Source organism: Lynx rufus, unplaced genomic scaffold (assembly GCF_022079265.1).
Source record: "Lynx rufus isolate CCGP_SWC_20201006 ecotype Redwood Valley unplaced genomic scaffold, mLynRuf1.p SCAF_6, whole genome shotgun sequence".
NCBI lineage: Eukaryota > Metazoa > Chordata > Mammalia > Carnivora > Felidae > Lynx > Lynx rufus.
In genome coordinates this window covers 143463163-143489040 of record NW_025814878.1, presented here as the reverse complement: position 1 = coordinate 143489040, position 25878 = coordinate 143463163, and the positions used below count along the sequence as shown (strand labels likewise).

Here is a 25878-nt window from a genome sequence, read left to right as displayed (position 1 = left end):
TGGCTATACCAATTTACATTCCCATTAATAGTACACAAAAGTTCCTTTTCTACACATCCAGCAACACATTATCTTTTGTCTTTTTGATAATATCCTAACAGGTGTGAGGTGATATGTCACTTGGTTTGGATTTGCATTTCCCTGATACTTAATGATGTTGAGCATCTTTTAATGTACCTCTTTGGCACATTTGTGTATCTTCTTTGGAAAAATGTTTATTCAGGTCCTCTGCCTATTTTAAAATTGGATTACTTGTTTTTATGCTGTTGAGTTGTATGAGTTCCTTACATATATTTTGGATATTAACCCCTATCAAATACGTGGTGTGCAAATATTTTCTCTCATTCCATAGGTTGCCTTTTCATTTTATTGATGGTTTCCTTTGCTTTTCTTTGCAGAAATTTTTTAGTTTGCTATAGTTCATGTTTGCTTATGTTGCTTGTACTTTTGATGTCATGTTGAAAAGATCATTGCCGGGGCGCCTGGGTGGCGCAGTCGGTTAAGCGTCCGACTTCAGCCAGGTCACGATCTTGCGGTCCGTGAGTTCGAGCCCCGCGTCAGGCTCTGGGCTGATGGCTCGGAGCCTGGAGCCTGCTTCCGATTCTGTGTCTCTCTCTCTCTCTGCCCCTCCCCCGTTCATGCTCTGTCTCTCTCTGTCCCAAAAATAAATAAACGTTGAAAAAAAAAAAGATCATTGCCAAGACTAGTGTCAAGGAGCTTTCCTCCTAAGTTTTCTTCTAGGACTTTTAGGTTTTAGGTTTTGTTTAAATCTGTAATCTATTTCAGGTTAATTTTCATGATTGGTATATGACAGGGTTCATTTTCATTCTTCTACATGTGATTATATCTAATTTTCTTACCACCATTTTTTTTTGAAAGGCTTTTTTTTTTTTTTTTTACGTTTATTTTTGAGACAGAGAGAGACAGAGCATGAGCAGGGGAGGGGCAGAGAGAGAGGGAGACACAGAATCTGAAACAGGCTCCAGGCTCTGAGCTGTCAGCACAGAGCCCGATGCGGGGCTCGAACTCACGGACCGTGAGATCACGACCTGAGCGGAAGTTGGATGCTTAACTGACTGAGCACCCAGGCACCCCATCTTACCACCATTTTTTGAAGAGACTATTCTTCCACCATTCTTTCCCCATTGGGTATTCTTGGGTTCCTTGTCAAATATGAATTGGCTAAACATAAGAAGGTTTACTTCTGGGTTCTCAATTCTGTTCCATTGGTTTGTGTCACTTTTTATGCTAGCACCATATTGTTTTCATTGCTATGGGTTTGTAATATAGTTTGACATCAGAAAGTGTGGTGCATCCTATTTTGTTCTTCTTTCTCAGGATTGCTTTGTCTTTTGGGGGTCTTTTGTAGTACCGTATGGATTTTAGGATTCTTCTTCCTATTATTCTGAAAAATGCCATTGGAATTTTGATAGGGATTACATTGAATCTGTAGACAGCTTTGGGTATTATGGACATTTTAACAATAGAAATTCTTCTGATCCATGAACATGGGATACCTTTCTATTTATTTGTGTCTTCTGTGATTTTTTTTTCGTCAGTGTTTTGTAGTTTTCAGAGTAGAGATCTTTCACCTACTTGGTTAAATTTATTCCTAAGTATTTTATTTTATTGTTTTTGATGCTATTCTAAATGGGATTGTTTTCTTTTCTTTCTTTTTTTTTTTTTAGATACTTCATTTTTAGTGTTTAGAAACACCACTGATTTTTGTATGTTGATTTTGGATCCTGCAACTTTGCTGAATTTGTTGATTAGTTCTAACAGTGTTTTTGGAAGGCAGCTATGCTCACCACTATACCACTAATGCCTAACAGTGGTTTTGGTAGAGTTTTAGGCTTTTCTCTATATAATATCATGTCATCTGCAAACGTAATTTTACTTCTTCCTTTCTAATGTGGATACCTTTTATTTCTTTTTGTTGTCTAATTACTCTGGTTAGGACTTCTAGTATTATGTTAAATAGAAAAGGTGAGAGTGGGCCCCTCCTCTTGTCCCTTATCATAAAGGGAAGTCTTTGAATGTTTACCAGTGAGTATGATGAGTAGGTTTGTTATATATGGTGCTGAGTTTGAAAAGTATTGGTGTTAAAAATTGTTGGAAGTATTAGATAGAGTTCACCAGTGAAACAGTGGGCTTGTCTGTTTGGGGGGAAGGTTGATTACTGATTCAGTCTCCTTACTCCTTATTGGTCTGTTCAGATATTCTGTTTCTTCATGATTCAGTTTTATTGGGTTGTATGTTTCCAAGAATTTATTTTTTATAGGTTATCCATTTTTTAAAATTTATTTATTTAGAGAAAGAGTTGAGTGTGTGCAGGGATGGGGCAGAGAGGGAGAGAGAGAATCCCAAGCAGGATCTGTACTGTCAACTCAGAGCCCAACATGGAGCTCAGTCTCACAAACTGAGATCATGACCTGAACTGAATTCGAGTCAGATACTCAACCAACTGAGCCAGCCGGATGCCCTGATATAGGTTATCCATTTTGATGGCACAGTAGTTTCTTGTGATCCTTTCTGTGGATCAGATTTCTGTGGTATCAATTTCTGTGGTAATGCTTCCTTTCATTTAAGGTTTTTCTCTTTTTTTCTTAGTTTAGCTAAAGGTTTTTCAATTTTGTGTGCCTTTTCAAAAAACCAACTCTTAGTTTCATTGATCTTTTCTATTATTTTTCTGGTGTTTATTTCATTTACTTCTGCTCTGATCTTTGTTATTTCCTTTCTTCTGCTAACTTGGGACTCAGTTTGTTCTTTTTCTAGTTCCTTGAGTGCAGAGCTAGGTTGTTTATTTGAGAACTTTCTTTTTTCTTAATGTAGACATTTAGCGTTAATTCTCTCTTAGAACTAATTTTGCTGTATCTGATAAGTTTTGATATTTTGTTTCCATTTTTGTTTCGAGATATCTTTTGACTTCCCTTTTGATTTCTTCTTTTACTCTTTTGGTTGCTCAGGAATATGTTGTTTTGTGTCCACATATTATTTTTATTTATTTATTTATTTATTTATTTATTTATTTATTTATTTTTACATTTATTTTTGAGAGACAAGAGCATGAGCGGGGGAGGGGCAGAGAGAGAAGGAGACACAGAATCTGAAGCAGGCTCCAGGCTCTGAGCAAGCGGTCAGCACAGCCTAATGCTGGGCTCGAACCCATGAACCGTGAGATCATGACCTGAGCGGAAGTCAGACACGTAACTGACTGAGCCACCCAGGCACCCCTGTGTTCACATATATATGTTTTTAAGTTTGTTTATTATTTATTTTCAGAGAGAGAGAGAACGTGCATGCACGCACATAGGGGAGGGACAGAGAGACGGGGAAACAGAATTTAAAGCAGGCTCCACACCATCAGCACAGAGCCCAATGTGGGGCTCAAACTCACAAAACCATGAGATCATGACCTAAGTTGAAACCAAGAGTCAGATGCTTAACTGACTGAGCCACCCAGGCACCCCTGTGTCCACGTATTTTTGAATGACCTCCACTTTTCATATTATTGAGTAGATAGTGGGTATGATTTTAGTCTTCTTAAATTTACCAAGACTTGATTTGTGATTTTTCATATGATCTATCCTGGAGAATGCCCCTTGTGTCCTCAAGAAGAATGTGTATTTGGTGGTGTTGGATAGAATGTTCTATATATGTCTTTTAGGTCCATTTGGTCTAAAGTAGGTTCAAGTCCAGTGTTTCTTTGTTAATTTTCTGTCTGGATGCGCTACTCATTGCTGAAAGTGGGGTACTGAAGTCTTCTACTATTATGCATTGTTGTCTATTTCCCCCCTGAAACCTGTTAGTATTTGCTTAATAAGTTTAGGAGTTTTGATGTTAGTATGTATTTGTAATTATTATATCCTCTTCATGAATTGACCCCTTTATCATCATACAATGGCTCTTTTGGTCTCTTTTCACAATTTGTGACTTTAAGTCTATTTTGTCTGATATATGTATAGCTACCTCTGCTCTCTTTTGCTTTCCTTTTGGATGGAGTATCTTTTTCCATCCCTTTACTTTGAGCCTAGTGTGCCTTTAAAATTGAAGTGAGTCTTTTATAAGGCAGTATATCAGTTGGGTCTTATTTTCCTTTATCCATTCAGCCACTGTGTTCCTTTTGACTGGAGAATTTAGTCCATTTAAGTGAAGACCTACTATTGCCTTATTAGGTTTTTTTGGTTTTTTTTCCGGCTGTTTTGTACTTCCCTGGCTCCTTTCTTCCTCTTTTGCTGTCTTCCTTTGTGAACTGATCATTTTCCATAGTGGTATGCTTTGATTTCTTTAACTTTTGTGTATTTACTGTAAGTTTTGCTTTGTGGTTATCCTGGGGCCTACAGAAAACATCTTAGAGATAAAACAGTCTGTTTCAAGCTGATAACCAACTAAACTGCGATTCCATACAAAAACTCTGTCTTACTACTGCCCTTCCTATTATCTGTCTTTGACATCACAGTTTACATCTTTTTATATTCTGTGTCTATTAATAAATTATTGTAGTTAACGTTTTTGTCCTTTAACCTTTATATAAGAATTAAATGTTGAACACACAACCATATTACAGTATTAGTGTTCTGAATTTGACTATATGCTTATCTTTACCAGTGTGTTGGGTTTTTTTTTTTTTTTAATTTTTCCTTATTTATATTAGAGAGAGAGACAGAGTGTGAGTGGGGGAGGAACAGAGAGAGAGGGAGACACAGAATCTGAAGCAAGCTCCAGGCCCTGAGATATCGACACAGAGCCTGACCGAGGCTTGAATTCACAGACCGTGAAATCATGATCTGAGCCTAAGTTGGATGCTTAACCGACTGAACCACCCAGGTGCCCCATTTACCAGTGTGTTTTGTAATTTCATGTTTCATGTTATTAATTAGTATACTTTTACTTCACCTTGAATGATGCCTTTCAGCATTTCTTGTAAAACAACTCTAGAGGTGATGAACTCCTTCAACTTGTGTTGTATAGAAAAGTCTTTATCTCTCCCTCATTTCTGAAGCATAGCTTTGCTGGGTAAAGTATTCTTGGTTTGCAGTTTTTTTCTTTTAGCACATTGAATATTATCCCACTCTGTGCTGGCTGCACTTTTTTTTGCTGAGAAATCTGCCAGTAGCCTTCCCAGGACTTCCCTTAAATGTGAACAAAATTTTTTTTCCCCTGTTCCTACTTTTATAATTTTGTCTTTGATTGTAGACAGTTTTATCATTATGTGTTTTAGAGAAGATGTTTTTCAGTTGAAATTATTTGGAGACCTGTGAGCTTCATGAACTTGGAGGTGTTAGTCTCTCCCAAGATTTGGGAAATTCTTAGTTATTATTTCTTTAGATAAGCTTTCTGTTCCTTATTTCCTTTATTCTTCTGGGACTCCACTAACGTGTAGATTGTTTTTCATAGGCATTCTTTTTTTCCTTTATCTTCCTCTGAATGGATAATTTCGATGTTTACTTATTTTTGAGAGAGAGAGAGATGGGAGTGAGTGGAGGAGGGGCCGAGAGAGGGAGATACAGAATCTGAAGCAGATTCTTATCAGCACAGAGCCTGACACGAGGCTCTAACTCCCCATGAGATCATGACCTGAGCCAAAGTCGGACGCTTAACTGATGGAGCCACCCGGATGCCCCTGAATGGATAATTTCAAATGACATGTGTTCTACCTCACAGGTTCTTTCCTCTCCATGGTCCAGTGTGCAATAGGTGTCTTCCATTGCATTTTTCATATCATTCATTATGTTCTTTGGCTCTAAAATTTGTTTTGTTTTGCTTTGCCTTTTGTTAATGATGTCTATCTGCTAAACTTCTAATTTTATGTATTGATTTCCTAATTTAATTTAAATATTTTTCTGTGTTTTCTTCTAGCTCACTGAACATCTTTAAAACAATTATTTTGAATTATTATTTTTTTTTGTCATGTAAGTCATAAATCTCCATTTGTTTGGGGTTAGTTAACGGAAAATTGTGTTCCTTCAGTGGTGTCCTGTTTTCTTGGTTTTTCGTGTTTCTTGAAATCTGGTGTTCCATCTTTGCATTTGAGGAAGTAGTCACCTTCTCCTGTCTTTACTTACTGGTTTCAGGAAAACAAATACCTTCTGTCAGGGATTCTGAGGCTTTCTCTGACCTTCTATGGCTATGTCTGCCCCACATTTCTTATTCCCTCTTGGCTGGGAATTCTTTTTTTTTTTTTTTTTTTTTTTTTTTTTATTTAAAAAAAAAATTTTTTTTTCAACGTTTATTTATTTTGGGACAGAGAGAGACAGAGCATGAACGGGGGAGGGGCAGAGAGAGAGGGAGACACAGAATCGGAAACAGGCTCCAGGCTCTGAGCCATCAGCCCAGAGCCTGACGCGGGGCTCGAACTCCCGGACCGCGAGATCGTGACCTGGCTGAAGTCGGACGCTTAACCGGCTGCGCCACCCAGGCGCCCCTTGGCTGGGAATTCTTAAAATTGTGTGCCTTCTCTCAGTCCTGCAAAGCCAGGCTGAGGGCTGACAGACTCCCATTTGCTCTCCTTGGTGGTGCTGAATGCTGAGGGCTTAGTGCTTTCTCTCAGCCCTGCAGGGTCAGGTCGGCCCTCTGCATGCGCTCACTAGTTGTCTACAAAGTCTCGCTCTCCCCTCCATCAGGAGTGTCCATAGGGAGCCAGCCATAGGGCCAGGGGTGTTGTGGGGAGGTATGTAGGGCACTGGGGGTGCCCATGGGCTAGTTGGGGGTATCTGCAGCCGGAGCATCCCCAGTGGGTTGGCTTCCTGAGGGCCCATGAAGTGGCTTGTAGGATCTGTGGCCCTTCGCTTCCCTCTGAGAGCACCGACTCCTGTTCTCTCAGCTGCTCCCTGTCCCCCAGTCACACGGTCTCTGGCTGGGTGGGAAGGAAGTGGTTCTCGTTGGCGGGAAGCTGAATACTCTCACAGTCTCACTTTCCCCTGTGGGAGAAATAAAGGGCCTTGAAGGTCTCTCGGCCCTGAGCTTTACCACCTTGGGGGTGGGGGGTGATGCACATAAAGTGAAACTGCCTCTTGCATCTTCGGAGCATCCGGTCCTGGGTGTGCTGAAGCTTCTCTGTTGGGCTCCTGGACTTCCACACAGACCACTGGGAACCATCCCTGGGTGATTGTCTGAATCGTGTTCTTTGAGGGAAGATGATAGAAAACTCTTACTCTGCCACGTTGATGACATCCTTCTCCTCAGTTCTCTGACTATCATATCTTTTATGAACGTTCTTTTTAATTCTGAGTTCCTCAGAATTATTGCCAGAGTAATTTCATTGTAAGTCGTTGCCTTTTGTTTTCTTTTTGGGATTTTTCAGTTGTTTAGTTAGGATTACTTTTCATGAACCTCCGTCCCTTATAGTCCTGATACCTGTAACATGTAGTGAGCATCTGCTGTTGCCAGGCACATACTTGCTTTCTACAGGTGTCACTGGTGTTGGTTCTGTGGGTTTCTGTTACTTGAAATCAAAAGCATCTTACCCATGTTTCTCATTTCTGTTTCCCTAAAGTTTTGGGTACATAGCTGTACGTGGTCATTTCCTTCTGTCCATGGATGGATGCATGGATAAAGATGTGGTACATGTATACATAGATATATGCACACAATGGAGTATTACTCGGCAATCAAAAAGAATGAAATTTTGCCATTTGCAACTACGTGGATGGAACTGGAGGGTATTTTGCTAAGCAAAATTAGAGAAAGACAAAAATCAGATGACTTCACTCATATGAGGACTTTAAGAGACAAAACAGATGAACGTAAGGGAAGGGAAACAAAAATAATATAAAAACAGGGAGGGGGACAAAACATAAGAGACTCTTAAATGTGGAGGACAAATTGAGGGTTATGGGAGGGGTTGTGGGAGGGGGAGAGGGGAGGGGCTAAATGGGTAAGGGGCACTAAGGAATCTACTCCAGAAATCATTGTTGCACTATATGCTAACTAATTTGGATGTAAATTTAAAAAAACAAGAATTGTTATCAGCAACACTAAATAAAAGACAAAAACTTAAAAAAAAACAAAACTCTTGGGGCGCCTGGGTGGCTCAGTCAGTTAAGCATCCAGCTTCAGCTCAGGTGAGGATCTCAGGGTTTGTGGGTTGAAGCCCCAGATCAGGCTCTGTGCTGACAGCTCAGAGCCCAGAGCCTGCTTCAGACTGTGTGTCTCCCTCTCTTACTCCCCCTTCCCCACCCCCGTCTCAAAAAGTAAACATAAAAAAGTTTAAATAAAAACTATAAAATCCCATCTTCATTTTTTTTCCTCAAAATTTCTATTACAGATCAGTTTTCCCTTACTGATCAAATTTAAGTCTAGAATAATAAACAGTTCCTTTTGTTGCTTCCTCTGTTTTCTGAGAACCGGGCTTCCCTGGTAACCATTACTCTGAATAGACCTCCCCAAGAGCAATGTTTGTTTTTGTTTGTTGACATATCAATTATATACATAAAGTGCACAAATCTAGAGTATAGTGCTTGATTAATTTTTTATGTATCATATACCAGTGTAATCACCACCACATTAAGATATAGAATGTTTCCGATGCCCCAGAAGTTTCTCTTGCGCTCCTGCCCAGTTGTTATCCCTCCAGAGGTAATCACTGTTCTATTACCATAGACCAGTTTGGTCTGTTTTTTTTTTTATTTAAGTGAAATTATATAGTATGCGTCTTGTTATGTTTTTTGTTTTGCTCAACATTATGAGTTACATCCATGTTATTTGGTATATCGACAGCTCGTTCTTTATATTGTTGAATAACATTCTGTTGTATGAAAATGTCATGGTTTATTCATGTTGAAAGATGTTTGGGTTATGTCCGGTTTGGGGCTATCATCAGTAAACCTGCTATGAGCAGTCCTGTACAAGTGTTTAGGTGGTTGTAAGCCCTCACTTTCATGATTGTAGGCACACGAGTGGAATTGCTGAATTCACAACGAACGTGTTTAAAGTCAGTATATACCTGCCAAACACTTTTTCTATGTGATTGATAAATTTACAAGCAACTGCACAAAAGTTCCAGTTTCTTTATGTCCTTGCCGCAGTTAGTACTGATCAGGTCTGTTTAATTTTTAGACAATCTAGCAGGTAGGTAGTATGACTAATATATGCCATTGTGATATTTAATTTTCATGAATAGCAGAGTTTCAAAGGGCCTGGGAAGTAATCGTATCTTTTTTTCATTTAAAAAAAATGTTCAGGGGCGCCTGGGTGGCGCAGTCGGTTAAGCGTCCGACTTCAGCCGGGTCACGATCTCGCGGTCCGTGAGTTCGAGCCCCACGTCAGGCTCTGGGCTGATGGCTCAGAGCCTGGAGCCTGTTTCCAATTCTGTGTCTCCCTCTCTCTCTGCCCCTTCCCCGTTCATGCTCTGTCTCTCTCTGTCCCAAAAATAAATAAACGTTGAAAAAAAAATTAAAAAAAAAATGTTCATATATTTTTGAGCGAGAGAGGGAGGAAGAGAATCCCAAGCAGGCTCTGCGCTGTCCGGGCGGAGCCCCATGCAGGGCTCGAACTCATGAACCACGAGATCGTGACCTGAGCCGAAATCAAAAGTCAGATGCTCAACCGACTGAGCCACCCATGTGCCCCTGGAAATAATCATTTTTTATTCAGATGTTGGATATAGCAGAGAAGGCAGCAGAAATACTTTGCCTCACTTAACAGGGAACATAGATTGAGTTGAATGATGCTGTTAAGTCTAGAGACAGAACTGTGAGAGTAATGCTTTACCTCCCGAGCCTACCGATGAGGGTGCCACGGCGCTAGTCAGCATTTATCTTGTTTCTTTTTTTGGATTCTGAGAAGTAAAGGAAATGGCATAATAGTTCCTGCTATTCTCACGTAGAAAGATAATCTGGATTTAAGATTGCAGGGACCAGCTAATGTTGACACGACTCACTGTGGTTTTTTCTTCTCCAGATCCGACCTCTTCGGAGTCCACCCTTCTCCCAGGGGGACATACTCTCCTCCCACCAGCCAGTTTTCACGTAAGTCAGAATTATCCCAAATGCCATTTTAGTCCTTCGAGTGGATTGTGTATTTTTTGCTGTGGGGTATGTTCATTTAAAAGCCAATGTTGGGAATTCATTCTGGGCTCCCACCTGCCCAGTGACCTTGTTCGGACCTCTGCTTCTCCAGCTTGACTGACACGTTTGTGACTTAACCTCTTGCTTCGAATCTTGTCATGCCCCAACAGTGAGAGAGCAAAAGAAGATCAAGTCTTGACTTGATCCTTAACTTGAATAGGCCAAATGACCGCTAAAAACCAGAACAGGGAAATATAAAACAGGTTAAATGAGTACCATGAAAATAGAGAATGCAAAAAGTGTGTGGTCTGGCAGGGTCAGGAGAGTTTCACGGGGATGAGGGATTTGTGTTACTAGTAAAAGGATGGGTGACATTTGGATATATTTTTTTAAATGTTTGTTTATTTATTTTGAGAGAGAGTCAGTGAGTGGAGGAGGGGCAGAGAGAGAGAATCCCAAGCAGGCTCTGTGCTGTCAGCGGGGCTGGAACTCATGCACCGTGAGATGGTTACCCGAGCTGAAATCAGGAGTTGGACGCTTAACCGACTGAGCCACCCAGGCACCCCTTGGTATGGAGAAGATGTTGAGCAAAGGTTCACAAGTAAGAAAGGTGTCACATAGGGTTCATGAAGATTGTGGGAGCTGGTTTCTTTGGGCAGATGGTAAACAAATGGTTGAAGAAGTTGGAACAGGACAAGCCTCTGATGTCTAGACGAGGTGTTGAAGGCTTTATTCTGTAGGCCATTCATGAACCATTAGTGGTTTCTGAGGAGGGATTGGACAGGACAATGTTTTAAGAAAAAACAGTAACTGAGAATTTAGGAAAAAAAGGTAACCATTATTCCACCAGGTATAATTAACCTCAAGCCCCCCTTTAATCAGGCTCCTTTTTCTTAGATTTTTTTCCCCTACTTCTTGTCCCACAATGTAATCGTCAAAGAAATGACCCCAGTTCTTCCTACTTTGAGCTCAGACTCAAAGACTCTGGTAGGTCTTTATTTTTTATTGGTGAATGATATGCTGATAAACTGTGTATATTTAAAGTGTATAACTTGATAAGTTTTGACGTACACGTGCACTCATGAAACCATCACCACAGTCAAGACAGTGAAGATACCCAACCAGAGAACATTCTCTGTATGACTGAATCTCTTTGAATCTGAGACTTTTGTTCTCATTATAGTCTATCTTGGTAAATGAGCAGTGAGCACTTGAGAAGAATGTGTGTTTTTTCAGGTTGTTGGGTAGAGGATTCTAAGAATGTATTTGTTTCCTTTTACAAGCTTAATGGCTTGAACCCACACATTTACTGGCTTAGTTGCAGGGGTCAGTAGGCTGGGCTGCATCCTCTGAAGGCTCTAGGGCAGAATCTGTTCCCTTCTTCCAGCTTCTCGAGGCTGCCTGCATTCTTTGGCTTGTGTCCCCTTCCTCCATCTGCAGACCTCTCTGCGACTCTGACTTGTTTCCCTCTTCACATCTGCCCTGTGACCTTCCTGCCTCCCTCTTGTAAGGACTCTTGATTACCTTGGGCCCCTCATGCATTCTGGGATATTTCCCCACCGGGATCGCTTCTGCAGTGTCTCTTGTATTAGATAATAATTTCATAGGTTTTTTTTTTTTTTAATTTTTTTTTTTTCAACGTTTATTTATTTTTGGGACAGAGAGAGACAGAGCATGAACGGGGGAGGGGCAGAGAGAGAGGGAGACACAGAATCGGAAACAGGCTCCAGGCTCTGAGCCATCAGCCCAGAGCCCGACGCGGGGCTCGAACTCACAGACCGCGAGATCGTGACCTGGCTGAAGTCGGACGCTTAACCGACTGCGCCACCCAGGCGCCCCATAATTTCATAGGTTTTAAGGATTAGGATGTGGACATCTTTGGGAGGGCCACTATTCCATATACCACACGTGTCATTTAGGTCAAGTTGATTGTTGTTCAAGTGGGTTTTTTTTTTTAATATATATATTTTTTTATTTTTGAGAGAGAAAGAGACAGTGTGAGCAGGGAAGGGGCAGAGACAGAGGGAGACACAGAATCCGAAGCAGGCTCCAGGCTCTGAACTGAAAGCACAGAGCCTGACCTGGGGCTTGAACTCATGGACGGCGAGATCATGACCTGAGCCGAAGTCAGACGCCCCTCAAGTGTTTTATATCCTTACTGATTTTCTACTTGTTTTATCAAATGTTGTGATAGGGATAGTGAAATTTGGGGCTGTTATTATATAGATTTGTCTATTTCTCCTTGCAATTCCATCGGCTTTTCCTTCATGTATTGTGAAGCTGCTTCTAGGTGTGTAAACATTTAGGATTGTTATGTCCTCTTAATCACCTGACCTTATTTATCATTGAGAAATGAACTTTTTATTTTTTATGCCTGGTAATATTGTTTGTCTCGAAACTTACTTTGATATTTGCTTGGTGTCAGCGTAGTGTATCTTTTTTCATCCTTTGCTTTTACTTTGTGTCTTTATATTCAAAGTGAGTTACTTATAGACAACATGTAGTTCATTGGGTTTTGCTTTTTCTGTCCAGTCAGGCAATCTGCCTTTTCGCTGGGGTGTTTAGACTATTTATTTAATGTGATTTTATATCTAATGTGATACATTCACATTTACATTTAATGTGATTGTTGAAGTGATTAGTGTAAGTCTGTCATCTAGCTTTTTTTTCTTATTTGTATTGCCTTCATTCCCTTTTTCCTCTATCCGTACCTTCTTCTGGAAACTTAATATTGCTTAGGATTCCAGTGTGTTTTCTTCACTAGCTTACTAGCCATAACCCTTGGTTATTTTATCTGTTGCTTAAGGTATACACATTTATTGCCATTTGCTTTCAGGCGAGGCTGCCCTTCAGGAATAATGTAAGAACCTTCCAGTAGTGCACTTCCAGTCCACTCCTCCCAGTTTTTAATGCAGTTATTGCCATATGTTTGTTTTTCAAGAAATTTTATTTTTTTCTTAATATTTTTTTAATGTTTATTTTTGAGAGTGAGAGAGCATGAGCTGGGGACGGGCAGAGAGAGAGGGAGAGAGAATCCTAAGCAGGCTCCGCGCTGTCAGCGCAGAACCCGACTGGGGGCTCGAACTCACGAACCATGAGACTATGACCTGAGCCAAAACTAAGAGTCAGACACTTAATCGACTGAGCCGCCCAGGTGCGCCCCCAGACACGTTTTACTTGTACACCTGTTATAAATCCCACAATACTTATTTTTGTTTAAGCAATTACCTTTTATAATTTTTTTTTCAACGTTTATTTATTTTTGGGACAGAGACAGAGCATGAACGGGGGAGGGGCAGAGAGAGAGGGAGACACAGAATCAGAAACAGGCTTGAACTCGCGCGGGGCTCGAACTCACGGACCGCGAGATTGTGACCTGGCTGAAGTCAGACGCCTAACCAACTGCGCCACCCAGGCGCCCCAAGCAATTACCTTTTAAAGAGCTGGAAAAAATAGTAAGAAAAATGTATATATATTTATCCACCCAACTACTATTTCTAGTGTTTTTCATCCTTTATGATGTACATCAGTGATTCACAATTATGGTGATTTTGACCCCTGGGACATTCAGAAATGTCAGGAGACATTTTGGTTGTCCTGACTCAGTGGGAAGTGCTGTTGGCATCCGGTGGGTTGATGCAGTGATGCCCCTTCCCCCCAGATTATTTAAAAGAATGATCTGGTCCAAAATATCAGTAACGACAAGGTTGAGAATCCTTGGTGTAGGCCCTTGTTTTCATCTGGTATCATTTCTTCTTCTGCATGAAGGTCTTAAGATTTCTCAGAGCACCTTTGTAGCCACGGAATTCCTTCAAGTTTTTATATCTGAAGAAGTCTTTATTGTGCCTTTGTTTTTCAGTTCTACATTGACCGTTCTCCTCTCTACACTGTCTATTCTGTTCTACGCTGTTGTTGCTTCATTTTCTCCTCTGTGCACTGCTTGCATCGAAAAAGCTGCTGTCATTTCTCTGTTCCTTTATATTTATTCATGTGCCCTGTTTTTCAGGATTTTCTCCATCACTGGGTTTGAGCTATTTAATTAAGATGTGTCTCTTGTATGGAAACCAATTTGTCAATAAATTTCATATATATAAAAAAAATAAAAAATAAAAAAAATAAAAGATGAAAAAAAATAAAAAAAATAAAATACCTAATACCATTTTATTTTGTAAAAAAAAAAAAAAAAAAGATGTGTCTCAATGTAGATTTGTGTCTCTTATACTTGGAGTTCATGGAGTTTCTTCGATCTGTGGGTTTACAATTTTCATCAAGTTTAGAAAAAAATTTATTTCTTCAAATTTATTTCTTCAAATGTTTTCTCTGCTCCTCTCCCCTTCTTTTTTCAGGGACTCTAGCTACACACGTAATGGGCCACTTGAAGTTGCCCAGAGCTCCCTGAAGCTATATCTTTTTACATGTTTTTTTTCCTGTTTCACTTTTGATAGTTTTTATCTCATTGTCTTTGAATTTATTAATCTTTTCTTCTTCATCCCTAATCTGCCACGAACGCTATTCAGTGTGTTCTTCATCTCCAGACATTCTCATTTTTAGCTCTAGACGTTCCACTTAGGTCTATTTAAAAAATGTCTCGCGTGCCTCTATTAGCTTTTTGAACATACGGAATACGGCCAGAATAATTTTTAATGTTCTCATCTGTTAATTCTAGCATGTGTGTTAGTTCCGGGTTGGCTTTAACTGGTTATTTTCCTCATTATAGGCTGTATTTTCCTGCTGCTCTGTATACCTCATAATCTCTGCTTTAAATCTCTGATTTAACTTTGTTGGGTTCTGCATAGTTTTGTGTGCCTGTCAAATATCCTTGAGCCTTATTCTGGGATGCAGTTATGGTGCCCGAACCAGTGTTTCTTTCAAATCTTGCTTTAAGGTCTGTTAGGTGAACCAGGACAGTGTATAGTCTAAGGCCACTTACTGCCACTCTTGAGACACGACCTTCCTGCGTATTCTACCCAATGTCTAATGAACCATGAAATTTTCCACCTCGACTGATGATGGGAATGGAGACTGTCTCCAGCCCATTTTGAACGCCGGTACCGGGCGATTCTCTCCCTGCCTCCGGCGGCCTCTTCGCAGCCACGCACGGTTGGCTACTTGCCGGAAGCTCAAGTGGGAGCCTCTGCGGCTCTTGGGGCTTCTCTGCTCGCTGTCTCCTCTGCGGCCCTCTGTCCGTGGGCTCTCGGGGCAGGAAGTGGGAGCAGCTGTACGGCCCACCTCACTGCTTTACTGATTCTTAGGGATGGCTGTCCTTTGTGGTAGGAGATTCGTTGTCTTGGAAACTGTTGTTTCATAGGTTTTGTCTGGGGGTTTCTGGTTATTTCATGCAGGAGTGTAAAGCCAGTCTTGTTACTCTCATCTGGACCACAGCTTGATCTTCTTGAAGTTTTGTGGGGTTTTTTGATGTCTGTTTCAGATAGAGAGACAGCACGAGCAGGGGAAGGGCAGAGAGAGGGAGACACAGAATGCAAAGCAGGCTCCGAGCTGTCAGCACACAGCCCAACCCGGGGCTCAAACCCATAAACTGTGAGATCATAACCTGAGTTGATGTCGGACGCTTAACCGACTGAGCCCCCGAGGCGCCCCTTGCGGTTTGTTTTTGATCCCTAAGCTTTCTTAAGGCTGGTCTAGCCTCGCCTTACTCTGGGTCCATTTTTCGGGCTGCCCACGACCACCCTTGAATTCAGTGATTTGCCAGAATGACTCGCCCAACTCGGTGGCAAGACTTAGGGCTAAAGATTATTACAACGAAGGACACAAAACAGCGTGAGAAGGGAAAAGATCACAAGCGGAATCCAGAGACATCAGGTACACGCTTCCGAGTCCTCCCTCTGTGACGGTCACGCAGAGGCACTTCCTTTCCAGCTGGGACGCACGGACAGGGGACGCACGGACAGGGGAGGAGACGGGAAGCCTGCTGGAGTCCTGAGCGACTCTGAGCGGCTGTGGCGCAGACCCCAAAGTGGGCGCCGTGTGCGCGTGTCTTCACGTGCGGACAGGTCTGGGACGTGGCGCGTAGGCACACGGTAACACCGCCGTCGGGGACTCCCAGGCATTCGCTTCCAGGGCTTGGTCACGTGTCCCTGCAGCTGAGCAAGGGCCGAACAGCCCAGACCTGCCGCTGTTCCTCTGGCCTCGCTCCTGGAGTGTGCCGGAACGGTATGGGAGTGGAGCGTGCGCGTCCCCTCCACTCTGGCTCTGTCACCGCGGCAGCTGCCCGTGGGACAGAGCTTACGCCATAACGTGCACGTTCCTCCGCGCGCAGTCCTGAGCCTCCGGCGTGGTCTCGGGGAGACGCCCGTCGGGGATGGGCCCTGCCTCCTGCTGTGGGTCCCTAGCGCCTCCGGGCCGGAAACGAGGGGGTGCGGGGCTCGGGTGATCGGCTCCCCTCTCTCCGTCCGCCTGCTGTTCAAGTGCCAGCGTGTTTGTTTCGGGGCGTGTGCTCGCTCGCACCGGGAGAGCCCGTCCGGTCGCTCTGCTGTGGCTAGAGGCAGAAATCTCAACAGTTACCAATTTCAAACCAAATTAACTCACCCGATTTCAAATGCAGAATCAAGACAAAAGTAGGACGTCCCCCGTACTGCCTCCGAGTCCCACCACACAGCGCCACTGATACTTGGTTGTGTCGTCTTGTAGGTTTTTTTCTGTCATTTACATAGAACTTGCCTGTTCATAAGAACAGAACCAGGATCAGGCCATGTATACTGATCTTCGTATCACACGTCATTTCCTAATTAGCGCACATCGAGCTACTTCATTTAAAAGTCCGCGTCAAGTGCGTAGCACGGATACACCGCAAAGTCTGTAAGCTCTGTCCTATTAATGGGCATTTAATTTGCTTGTTTTCCCTGCACGGTGTTGCGAGGGCACTGGTGCGTATGTCTTTGCATCCGAGGCGTTTCTGGAGAATAAATTCTTACAAGCAATAACGCTGGATTCACGGATACGTGCACTTAAAGTTCTATGGATCCCGTCAGGTTGCCCCGGAGACAGACCGCGTGTCCCTGCCACGTTGCACATGCGCGCTGCCCGCCGCGCTAGCCGGCCTGAGCTCCTCCCACCGTAGTGGCGGTGGAGTGGGGCATTTTTCACGGCTTATTTAACGCTGTCGGGTGAATTGCCTGTTTGGGTTGTTGGCTTTTTTTTTTTTTTTTTTTTATTGATGTGGGTTCATCGGGCTTCTTTTGCTATTTGTGGGATCTCAGAATATTGCCTTTTATGGCTTATTTGAGAAGTTTTACACATTTGTGTGGCGGTATGGGTCAGTCTGTCTTAGGATGTTTGCTTTCTACACTGCAAGATTATAAACCCTACCTCTTATTCTATTTTTGCTTTTTCTTAAAATTGAATTTCGACTCAACAGAAATATTTGTGTGCCATGAAGAAACCCACCTTCATTTTTTTCTCTGGACAGTCACTGTTATGACACCGTTTGGTGACTAATTCAGCTTTTTCAAACTGATTTGATGGTTGCTTAATCCATATATTCAGTTCTTATAACCATGGGTCCATTTTTGGACTCTTTTGCTACATTGAGTTTTATTCCTTACTCGGCCACTGTTTTAATTTATCTTAATCTTTTGGTATACATCTTGGTATACTTTGAGACGTGATAGGGAATTCTCCTCCCCAGATTGTTTCAGAAACATTTTTGATTGTTACTGAACGTTGTAGGTAGTAAAACATTTCATTTTTGTTAGTAGGTGTATTATTAATACTTGATAGACCTTAGAACACAGAGGTGACGATGACTGACCACAACAAAGGCCTCCATTGACTTACCACTAATTGTATGCCAGACCCTAAATGTGTCACGTTGACTTCTTATATAGATCTCACAGGGAGCCTACGAACGAGGTACCGTTTTTATAGTCACTTCACAAAGAGGACCCATCAGAGTCCTTTTCCAGATGGCCCCGCAACTGTCTCGCCTTGCTTCTGTCAGTGTTGCCGACTTGGCCCTTTCCCCGGGTTAATGCGTTATGGCTGAGGAGAAATATGTTTGCTATTTCAGGAATCCGTGACCTTCAAGGATGTGATAGTGGATTTTACCCAGGAGGAATGGAAACAGCTGGACCCTGTACAGAGAGACTTGTTCAGGGATGTGACGCTGGAGAATTATACACACCTTGTCTCTATAGGTAAGGGTCTCTCGGAGTTAAGTGTCTGTGGGTGTGGAGGAGGAGGGCTCTCTGCTTCGGTAAGTTTTTGCCTCTGATGAAGTTAAGGAAGCAAAGATTGCTAAGTTTTGAAAAGGTTTCTACTCTCCTAGCAGGTAGAAGTACAACCTAGTAATTTTTCTGAACCCACGTCAGTTTCCAGATTAAACCATGTCTGGGCATTTGGACCGCTGAGGCTTTATGTGCTGTTCAGAGCCGTCGGATTTGTCCCACGGGGCTTTTACTGCAGCCAGACACCTTTTTTTCCCCCTGTGAGCAGGACTCCAAGTCTCCAAACCTGACGTGATTTCCCAGTTAGAACAAGGGACGGAGCCATGGGTGGTGGAGTCCAGTGTTCCGGGAGCTACTGGCGGGGGTAAGTACTGGGGACCTGGGGGAAGAGCATCGTCACTTCTAGGCCTCAGCCTGGCAAGAGGTTTTTATGGCTGAAATCTAGATAGATCTGTTTTTCTTGAAAGCAGCTCCCGTGGCGAAACGAGAATCCATCCGGACTCTTGGGCTTTGTGAGAACACTGGGGCTTTCGACATCTGTTCTAGTTTTATATTCCTCTCCCAGGAGGCATCCTTCCTGCCTTGTTCTGAAGGCAACCTCTTAACCTGGACTCCGGTGGGTTCCATCTTTCCCCACCTCCTTTGGGACTCTGATCTCTTAACTATCACCTCGCTTTACAGCCCTACAGGGTTGTTTTTCCCCCTTTTTTTTAGATCTACAGGCTCTATTACTAGGCCTTTCAAACGGAAACAGTAACCTAAATTTCTGAATACTTTTACTCAACACTGTTCATCCTTTCGGCCACCATCCAGGCTGCCTCCTTGCCTTCCCAGCCAAACTCTGCACGAGCGAGTCTGTGTCTGCAGTCTTCCGTTTTATTCCTTACGCCTCCGATCTTACGACTCAGACCGTCCTTGAGACTGTGAATAACTTTCTTGTAAACCGTGAATTCCCAACTGCACAGAGAGACCTCTTCAGAGATCTGACCCTGAAAACATATACAGACTTAGTCATACAAGGTAAGGGATAGATCTCCAGAGTCAGTGAGCTGGGGTGGGGGTTCTTTTTTATGGAGAAAAGAAAGTACTCTGTGTTCAGATTTGGGAAGTGTTGGATCATCTAAAATTTTATCAGGTTTCTTGCCAGAAGAACTCAGATTTTCAAATACGTAGTTGGGCATTATGAATTTCCAACAGGGTTGCATAGAATGTCACATTCTTCCTCAAACCCTCACCCTCCCAACAGTGAATCCTTTCCAAACTGCACAATTAAAATATTTCCCTTAGAGGCCCCCTGGGTGGCTCAGTCCATTGAGCGTCTGACTCTTGGTATGATCTCACGTTCTGGGAGTTCGAGCCCCACATCGGGCTCTGTGCTGACATTGTGAAGCTTGCTTGGGATTCTCTCTCCCTCTCTGCCCGTCGTCCCCTGTGTGCACTCCCTCTCAAAATAAATAATTTTTTTTTTTAAGTTTTTGACAGAGACAGAGTGCAAGCATGAGCTGGGGAGGGGCAGACAGAGAGAGACAGGGGGAGACACAGAATCCAAAGCAGGCTGCAGGCTCCAGGCTCCGAGCTGTCAGCACAGAGCCTGACGCGGGCCTCGAACTCAGGAACTGTGAGATCATGTCCTGGGCCGAAGTTGGATGCTTAACCAACTGAGCCACCCAGGCGCCCCCAAAATAAATACATTTTTTAAAAGAAGATGGTTTCATGGAACACAATTTAGAAAAGTGATTTAAAAAAAAAAAGCTTTTATTAAGTCATGCTTACATGTTGTTAACTTTTGGGGAAAAAAATGGTCAAGTTTTATTACAAATTAAAAACGAAGTTTTTAAAAATTCCAACTTGAGCAGATGAAAAAGCAATTTAAAAATATTTAAATATGTATCTAAAAATCCTAGACTTTTCACAAAATGCTTTAGTCATTACCAAAAAGACTTATTTAGGTAAAAATACTAGACCCCTCATGTTGGTGTGTCATGTACATGAGCTACATACATAGCTCACGTAGGTGGTGGTTCCAGTGACCCGGTCCGTAGGTAGAAGACAGTCCCTTGAAATATTTGGCTCCATTCTTTGGTTTACTTTCATTCCTGGGACGTGACCAAACGATGGCCATCTTGTAAGCTGGCTGTTGGTCCTGCCCGCTTCAGCCCTCAGAGCAGACTTCCTCTTAGCTGCGGACCTGGCGCTTTTTCCCTCTGTAAAAGCAGTTTACAGATTTACAGAAATGTACAGTAATCGGAAGCGGTAACAATACCTGCACCGAAGTGGCTCCTGGTCCTTGCATTGTCTTCCTTGCCCTCTTTCTGCCGTCTCCTCTGGGCTGTCTTGGTGACCTGGTCTCTGCAGAATCTGGATGCGTAGCCGCGATCCCTACGGTCTCCCTGGTGTGTGGCAGTCCGCCCGTCCGCGTGTGTGAGTACTTCTCCACGCACAGGGCTGTTGCGGTCCTGCGCTCGGTGCCCACAGCTTCACACCAGTAAAGTGCAAATGCCTTTCTGCAGTGGGAATGGTGCGGTTCAGTCTGGCCTTCTGGAACTTTCTCTGTCGTAGATCCTGGGTATGGAGTTCTCTCTTGTCTAGCAAGAGAGCCGGATGCAGGATTAAAAATGTGAGAGAGGCTAATGTCGGGAGGAGACAAGAGCCCCGAGCAAGGGTCTTGCTTCGTTTTTGTTAGGATCAGGAGGCGTACAAGCCTGGGGACGGGCAAGTACAAAGAGACCGTGAAACCCGTGAAATCGTGAAGGTTAACTCGTGGGCGTGGGGGAGGGGGTTTTGAAGGTAAGCGGTGTTGGGGGTTTGGGTCAGTGCAAAACAAACTCCTGGCGGGAGGTTGGAAGGTCGGGTCTCAGGGACTAGAGAGAGCCTGCACCTCAGGGTCTACAAGCACCTTTCTTTTGCTAATTAGCTCCGCTCTGGGTGACATCATCCCGGGGTGGTCGATAGCCCTCTGTACCTGTTTGCCTAATTGGGTCCTTCCTTCCTGTGAAATCAGCTTCCTGCTACTGTACTAAGTTGGGGGGGGGGGTGCTTTCCGCCCTGCAGCCTCATCTCGTTTAGCTCCTCTTGGATGCTGTCATCCTGAGATTCCCTATTCTTAAACCTCTGCCCCGTTTACCTAATCTCACCCACCTCCCTGTCTACTCAAGTAGGGCCTTGGGCGTGTTCATCCTATGGCTCGGTGCGCCCTGCGCCTTGGAAACCCAGCGGTGCAGGCTTGGGAGTTCCCGAGCTCACGCCCCACGGTCCTCCAAGCCTTCCTTCTCTGCCCCGCCACTGCCGTTCTGGTCATTCCGTTGGTTACCGCGCAGACGTGACAACGTGGAGAGCACGTCCCGGCTTCCCCTGGGACTCCGGGGCTGGAGACGAGCCGCCGAACGGCCTCACAGGCCGCGGTCTCCACCTGCTCACCGGGAAGCGCTTCTGGGAGCCGTTCCTCACGGGCACGTGCTGTACACGTGGCTTGCCAGGTGCCGTTCTCTTAAGGAAAGGTACCCGTTTCTTTTTTATTTTTTTTTTAATTTTTTTTTTTTTTAACGTTTATTTACTTTTGAGACAGAGAGAGTCAGAGCATGAACGGGGGAGGGTCAGAGAGAGAGAGGGAGACACAGAATCAGAAGCAGGCTCCAGGCTCTGGGCCATCATTAGCCCAGAGCCCGACGCGGGGCTCGAACTCACGGACCGTGAGATCGTGACCTGAGCTGAAGTCGGACGCTTAACCGACTGAGCCACCCAGGTGCCCCGGAAAGGTACCGTTTCTTACACGAAAGTTTGGCCATTCCCCAAGACCCATGTCGCATGGACCTTCCCGTCCCTGCTGGGGACGCGCCGCTGTCAGGAGTCCGCCTGCACCATTCCCCAGGGCGCCAGGGACGGAGAGGGGACAGGAGAGCTCTGGGCGCGTGCTGGCGGGGACCGTGATGGTGACCGTGACGAGGCCGGCAGCACGGGACACTTGGGGTTCTCGCGTGTCTGCCGCAGCCTCCTGTTGTCAAAGGGACCAAAGAAACACGTTTTAAATGCGGCTTTTTATCTTTCCCGACTCTACCGGCATCGACGGACCTAGTTTTAGTTGTCGCCTGTGTCTGGGGCAGCGCTCCGCCTCCTGCTTGTGCAGAAGCCCCGGTCTGGCGCCGCTTCTGTTGTTCGTTTGCTGATAAACTGCCTTGTGTGTAGATTATTACGTATTCAACTCTGTTTATGTTTTATTGAGCCCCTCCCCCGAAACGTTCCTGTCACTTCCGCAGCTCTCGCTTCCCCTGAAGCTGATCTTTCCTGTCACTTGAACGTCTGGGTCCTTCTACTTTGGGCATCTTCCACGCCCACAAACACCGCCCCAGTCTGCTCTGTCACTGCCTTTTCTCATTCTCAAAATGCCGAGAATTGACCTTGTCATCTGCCTGCCTTGAAGTATTTCCTCCGTTGACAACTTCGCGTCTCTGGCAGAGACGGACTAGATTGTGTTCCAGGCTAAACACCGTGGTCTTAGCCAAGTCTTCCCCTTCTGTCCCTACTGGGAATCTTGGTTCCTTGATTTTTGTTTTGCTGTTCACTGGCAAGGAATCCCAGTTCAGACCACCTCCGTTAGCCTATCTGTGTCTCCTCTTGGCCAGCTCTGTGGTCTGTCCTTAATCTACTGTGACCTCAAGTGGCGTTTCCTTACTGGCACAGATAATCTCTGTGATGTGGGATTAGACATTGTCTCACCGCTTTCGGATTTTATTTATGGCTGTCCTTGGCTCTTTCCGACCTTCTACTCAAATAAGAGGGCTGCGCTCGAAAGTCCTCAGGACTTCCCAAAAGCTTTATTTTTAGCTTCATTAGATCATTCCCACAAGGGCAGTTATTTTTCCTCCTTCTGAATAGAGAACATGGGCGTTTTCTTTTTCTTGCAGACCGTGACGTCGGACCAGAAGATAGCCGAGCAGTCCCAGAGCCGGACATCTCTGAAGAGCGGCCGTGTCACAGGGCAGTGGTGGAAAACCACAAAAGGGAAGACCCTCGCGGTTCTGACTTTTCAGAAAGTTGGGGGTACGAAGGCAGTCTGGAGAAGCGTCAGGCACACCAGCAGGCGCTGCCAAGAGAAATAAAAATAACCGAAAAGACAATACCCACTTGGGAGAGAGGCCCTATAAACAAGGACTTTGAAAAAAGCATCAGTGTAAGCTCAAACCTTTTGACACAAGAAACATCTGCAGAAGAGACCGCTACTAAGACGAGCGTCAAACAGAATACAAACCCGGTCAGAAAAGAGAAATCTTGTAAGTGCAACGAATGTGGGAAAGCATTCAGTTACTGTTCTGCTCTCATTCGCCATCAGAGGACGCACACCGGGGAGAAGCCTTACAAATGTAATGAATGTGAAAAAGCCTTCAGCCGGAGTGAAAACCTTATCAACCATCAAAGAATTCACACTGGAGATAAACCCTACAAATGTGATCAGTGTGGGAAGGGCTTCATTGAGGGTCCGTCTCTTACTCAACATCAAAGAATCCACACTGGAGAAAAACCCTATAAATGTGACGAATGTGGGAAAGCCTTCAGTCAGAGGACCCATCTTGTGCAGCACCAGAGGATTCATACTGGGGAGAAACCGTACACCTGCAATGAGTGTGGAAAAGCCTTCAGCCAGAGAGGCCACTTTATGGAACATCAGAAAATTCACACGGGAGAAAAACCTTTCAAATGTGATGAATGTGACAAAACCTTCACCAGGAGCACGCACCTTACTCAGCATCAAAAAATTCACACTGGAGAGAAGACCTATAAATGCAATGAATGCGGGAAGGCCTTCAATGGGCCCTCGACATTTATTCGTCACCACATGATCCATACTGGTGAAAAACCCTACGAATGCAACGAATGTGGGAAAGCCTTCAGTCAGCACTCCAACCTCACCCAACATCAGAAAACACACACCGGGGAGAAGCCGTACGACTGCGCCGAATGCGGAAAGTCCTTCAGTTACTGGTCCTCCCTCGCTCAACATCTGAAAATTCACACCGGAGAGAAACCTTACAAGTGCAACGAATGCGGGAAGGCCTTCAGTTACTGCTCGTCCCTGACGCAGCATCGGAGAATTCACACCAGGGAAAAGCCCTTTGAATGCAATGAGTGCGGAAAGGCTTTCAGTTATCTCTCCAACCTGAATCAACATCAGAAGACTCACACCCAGGAGAAAGCTTATGAATGTAAGGAGTGTGGGAAAGCCTTTATTCGGAGTTCATCTCTTGCTAAACACGAAAGAATTCACACCGGTGAGAAGCCCTATCAGTGTCACGAATGTGGGAAAACCTTCAGCTACGGCTCCTCCCTGATTCAGCACAGGAAGATACACACCGGAGAAAGACCTTACAAGTGTAACGAGTGCGGGAGAGCCTTCAACCAGAACATACACCTCACGCAACACAAGCGGATTCACACGGGAGCAAAGCCTTACGAGTGCGCGGAGTGTGGCAAAGCCTTCCGGCACTGTTCCTCTCTTGCTCAACATCAAAAGACTCACACGGAAGAAAAACCCTACCAGTGTAATAAATGCGAAAAGGCTTTCAGCCAGAGCTCTCACCTGACTCAGCACCAGCGAATTCACACGGGAGAGAAGCCCTACAAGTGCAACGAGTGTGACAAAGCCTTCAGCCGCAGCACGCACCTGACCGAACACCAGAACACGCACACGGGGGAGAAACCTTATAACTGTAACGAGTGCAGGAAGACTTTCAGCCAGAGCACGTACCTCATCCAGCACCAGAGGATTCATTCGGGAGAGAAGCCTTTTGGATGTAGCGACTGCGGGAAAGCCTTCCGATACCGCTCTGCTCTCAACAAGCACCAGAGACTGCACCCGGGCATATGACCCTTGCGGGAACATCACAGACGTGGCGGACACATTTGCTCCGGTCTGTCCTTTGGTTAAGTGCTGAAGATTCAGAGTGAAGTGAGAAACTGCCTAAAAGATGTTAACTTTTCACGGTCACACTACGGAAGGGAAAGTACATTGGGATGAAGCAATCCAGTGGTTTTCGAGCAACTTTGTGACATTGGAAAATTCGACTGTTTTAAGCTTCACTTTGCTCCGTGAATGAGGGGATTTGGAGTGGACGCTTTCAAAGGTTGTTTGGAATTTTATATTCCACTTTTTTGTGTTCACAGTGTACTCTTGAACGGGGTCACTGCACGTCAGCATTTTGCTGTGTCGCATCTAGAGTGTGTATATTTATGCATGTTTTGCCAATAGAAAGCGTCTGTGCTTCAGTAACTAGGCTGGGGATCTGTTATGCTTCTGTTCTAATGCATTTAAGTTGATTAACTGGTTCCTAATAAAAAGAACTGTAAAGCATTCCTAAACTAATAACTCATTATATAGCGGCTTACGTCAGTATAACGTTAAACCTTCCCGTTATTTTCTCTTCTGGTTTTAACATTCTAGCTCATCACAACCTACAAAGATCCTCTTCTGTACCTGAAACCAGTGTTATTTAACCCTCATTGCATCGTGGAATCACTTCAGGAACTTTGTAAAATTCTGTTGCCAAGGCCCTGTGCTCAGAGACTGGCCTGGGGGGTTAGACCAGGCACACTCCTGCCGCGCACCCTGGAAAGAACAAGGGGGCAGATTTCATTCCCCCTCCTTGAATTGTAGCTTCTTCCTGCGGCTCGTCTTACAAGCCTCACAGATTGGCTGC

General features: G+C 44.3%; 1 protein-coding gene across 3 annotated transcripts in view; it reads left to right on the top strand.

Annotated features, from left to right (window-relative positions):
* ZNF184 (zinc finger protein 184) overlaps positions 1-25532 on the top strand; it is a 29738-nt gene extending 4206 nt beyond the window's left edge. For all 3 annotated transcript variants that reach the window (XM_047102013.1, XM_047102011.1, XM_047102012.1), the window contains exons 3-6: positions 9901-9968; positions 18034-18160; positions 18459-18554; positions 23092-25532. In XM_047102013.1, the coding sequence (XP_046957969.1) occupies positions 9901-9968; positions 18034-18160; positions 18459-18554; positions 23092-25049 (2249 nt within the window). In that variant the 3' untranslated portion in view covers positions 25050-25532. The remainder of the gene's footprint in view (positions 1-9900; positions 9969-18033; positions 18161-18458; positions 18555-23091) is intronic.
* The last annotated feature ends 346 nt before the right edge of the window (positions 25533-25878 follow it).